The sequence below is a fragment of the Mesoplodon densirostris genome, chromosome 3 (genome assembly GCF_025265405.1).
Source record: "Mesoplodon densirostris isolate mMesDen1 chromosome 3, mMesDen1 primary haplotype, whole genome shotgun sequence".
In the NCBI taxonomy this organism is placed as follows: Eukaryota; Metazoa; Chordata; class Mammalia; order Artiodactyla; family Ziphiidae; genus Mesoplodon; species Mesoplodon densirostris.
This window is the reverse complement of record NC_082663.1, coordinates 142,696,383-142,700,073: the sequence shown is the minus strand read 5'-3', so window position 1 is coordinate 142,700,073 and position 3,691 is coordinate 142,696,383. Positions and strand designations below refer to the sequence as shown.

General features: G+C 40.9%; 1 protein-coding gene across 1 annotated transcript; it reads right to left on the bottom strand.

The window, feature by feature from the left end:
* Positions 1-1,132: 1,132 nt before the first annotated feature.
* On the bottom strand, positions 1,133-2,065 carry LOC132485648 (olfactory receptor 1M1). The gene has a single exon (XM_060092200.1). It carries the CDS (start codon positions 2,063-2,065, stop codon positions 1,133-1,135), a length of 933 nt encoding a protein of 310 aa, XP_059948183.1.
* Positions 2,066-3,691: the final 1,626 nt, after the last annotated feature.

The window sequence follows — 3,691 nt, the reverse complement described above, 5'->3', positions numbered from 1 at the left end:
GGCTTCTCATTGTGGTGGCTTCTCTTGTTGTGGAGCATGGGCTCTAGGCGTGTGGGCTTCAGTAGTTGTGGTGCGCAGGCTCAGTAGTTGTGGCTCATGGGCTCTAGAGTGCATACTCAGTAGTTGTGGCACACGGGCTTAGTTGCTCTGCGTCATGTGGGATCTTCCCGGACCAGGGTTTGAACCCATGACCGCTGCATTGGCAGGCAGAGTCTTAAGCACTGCACCACCAAGGAAGTTCCAGTTCCTCACTTTCTTAATTCATGGTCTGAATCTCTTTCTCCCTTGTGCCTCGCATAACTTTTGTCTAGCACAAGCCATCTTGCTCCCTCAGAAGATAAGATAAATGATAGGAAAGGGGTAGGGGCTGTACAACTCATCCACATGCTCCCTGACTTTGGTCCCTGGAAGTCAAGTTAGCTGGCTGGTTCCTTGGAAAAAGGCTGCACTCTTAGGTTGATCCTAAAAGCCCTTAGGACCTGGCATCATTTGCCATAACTGGACTTTTCACTTCACAAATGCATGCTTCTGTAGTTCTCTCACCTTTTCACATGTTGTTTTGTTTTTCTGAGATACTCTTTCTTCTCGTTTTGCCTGAACAACACCATCTTATCCTTTGGGTTTGGGGGTCACTTCTCCCAGGAGACCTTCCCTGATTCTCCCTTCCAGACTCTGTTGGGTGTTCTTACTATACTATCCTCCCTCTCATGTTCATGTTCCATTCTACTATAACAAAGTGTACGATATCTTCTCTCACTCTCAACTATAATTCAAACTATAGGGATTTTTGCTACTCCTGTTCATGACTCTATAACCAGCATCTAACATCAAACTCAGAATATATACTTAATATATATTTGTTGAGTGCTCAATGGATCTGAATGGATAAATCCAATCTGCTAGAACTAGACTGCTCCTGGTAGAAATACAGCATGAGTCATATCCCAGTGGACCCTTAGTGGTCTCAGTAATTGAGAAAACAGTTACAGGGCTATCTTGAGGTTACCTTTCAAGCTTCAGCGATTCAAAATCTAAGGTGGTTACTCTCCCAACCCATGCAATTCCAGATTTTTGCCCAAGAATCCAGATGTTTACATCTTAACCCCCTGGAAGGTTCCAGATGCCCTGGTGGTCAGGAAGATGAGGTGATTTTTCTGTTGATGAGCTTCAGCAGGGCCCCCTTCAGGTCTCTGTTCCTCAGGCTGTAAATAAATGGGTTCAGCATGGGCGTGACCGCAGTGTACATTACAGCAGATGCTTTCTCCTTCACGGCTGTGTGGACAGATGTGTAGACCCCAATTGTGGTCCCATAGAAGAGTACAACCACAGAGAGGTGGGAGCTGCAGGTGGAAAAGCCTTTCTTCCTGCTGCCTGCAGAGGGCAACTTCAAGATGGCCACAATTATGTGAACATAGGAGGCCAGGATGCAGATGAAATGTGTGGTTATCACTATTCCTGCCACAGTGAACACAAAGATCTTGTTCACAGAGGTGTCAGTGCATGAAAGTCTCAGGAGGGGAGTGAGGTCACAGAAGTAGTGAGGCAACCTATTGTTGCCACAGAAAACCAGATGGGCCATCAGGAGAATGTGGGTGAGGGAGATGAAGCAGGAAAACACCCATGGGCCACCAGCCAGTGGGCCACAGAGACGTGGGCTCATGATGGTGGTATAGTATAAGGGGTGACATATAGCTACAAACCTGTCATAAGCCATCACGGCTATTAAGATACTGTCCATGATGCCAAAGAAATGGAGAAAGTACATTTGGGTCAGGCAGCAAGGATATGAGATGGATTTGTTCCTGATCTGTATGTTCACTAGCATCTTGGGGACAGTGTTGGTGGCCAGGCAGAAATCAACCATGGAGAGATTGGCTAAGAAGAAGTACATGGGAGTGTGCAGGTGGGAGTCTGAGCTGATGGCCAGTATGATCAACAGGTTCCCCACTACTGTGACCACATACATGCAGAGAAACAGAGAAAAGAGGAGAGTTTCCTGTTCTGGCTTTTCTGAAAGTCCCAGGAGGATAAAATTGGATGCACTTGTTTGGTTGTTTGGTTCCATCAGCATGATTCCCCTAGAAGTATTGAAAGGAGGAAGGTACATGAATGCTATAGAGATGATTCTGGAAGACTAGAAGAGATTACACTCAATTTCCAATCTGGACTAATTATGTTATCAACTTATATACGTATTGCATCTTGAACCTTTGATAAACTGTTTATAGCAACGCATATGTCAAGCCTTGGCTCAAGGCTGACTATTCCTGTTTCAGACAAAGATTGAGAGAGTATAACATGTATGAACTTTTGCTAATAAAACTACTAAAGGATTTACTTCAGGGTAAAACAAGTTGAATCCAGAAAAAAGCATTATCCAAGAAACAATGATCAGCCAAGAAATTGGTATAAATGTAGAAGAAATGTGAACAAAACACTGTTTTAAAATAATAATAATAATAATGAGAATGTATATGTAAGTAAAGTGGATTAAAATAAATGCAAAAATTATATGAGACAAAAGGTATTGAACATTTTGGACTTCCTACATAAAGTATATGTAATTAAACTTTAGGTGTAACCACTAAACTAGTGGGTATAGAATATATAACTTCTAAATTACAGTATGGGTACAACAGAAATAGAGATTTTGATCAAACCACTTTAAGTTAGGAAAGGAGATATAAAGAAGAAAATAAAAATTACAAAACACATGCATAATTACAACAGAAGTTTAAATGGCTTAAGCTGATCATTAAAAAACAGATTCAGGTTGGACAAAGAAACAAAACCCTATTACATCATGTATTCAAGAGATACACCTAAACTATAATGACATAGAAGGGTTGAAGAAAATTAATGCTAAAAATATACCAAGAAATACTAACCAAAGAGAAGTTGGATAGCTTATTAATATCAGACAAAACATACTTAAGGCAAAGGCATTAAAAAGAATAAGGAAAGTCATTATGTAATAATAAAGGGAATGATTCACCAGAAAGAGAAAAAAAGCTACTAATATGCACTTAACAACATAGGCTTACAATATATAAAGAAAAAACCAACAGAACTGTAAGTAAAAAATTATAAACCATATCATAATAGGAAATTTATGATATCTTTTTTAGCAATTGGTAGATCAAGGGGACAAAATTTTGGTCAGGGTATAGAAAATTTGATAACAGAATCAGCTTGATTTGAGCACTACACTAAATTATTAGAAAATCCACTTTCTTTTTAAGGATATATGTCATATCTGCAAAAATTAGGCCACAAAGTAAATCTTAGTGCCAAATGATACATATCAAACAGAGCATGTTCTCTGCTTATAATGTAATCAAATTAGAAATCAATAATAAAAAGATAATTAGTCTCTTCCTATATGTTTGGAAATACTAAAAGCACACTTAATGTATGCATCAAAGAAGACATCATCATTGAAATCAGGAAATATTTATTGTTTCTTTTTTTGTTTTTTTTTTTGCGGTACGCGGGCCTCTCACTGCTGCGGCCCCTCTCGCTCCGGAGCACAGGCTCCGGACGCACAGGCCCAGCAGCCATGGCCCACAGGCCCAGCCTCTCTGCAGCACGTGGGATCTTCCTAGACCGGGGCACGAACCCGCGTCCCCTGCATCGGCAGGCAGACTCTCAACCACTGCGCCACCTGGGAAGCCCTGAAATCAGGAAATAT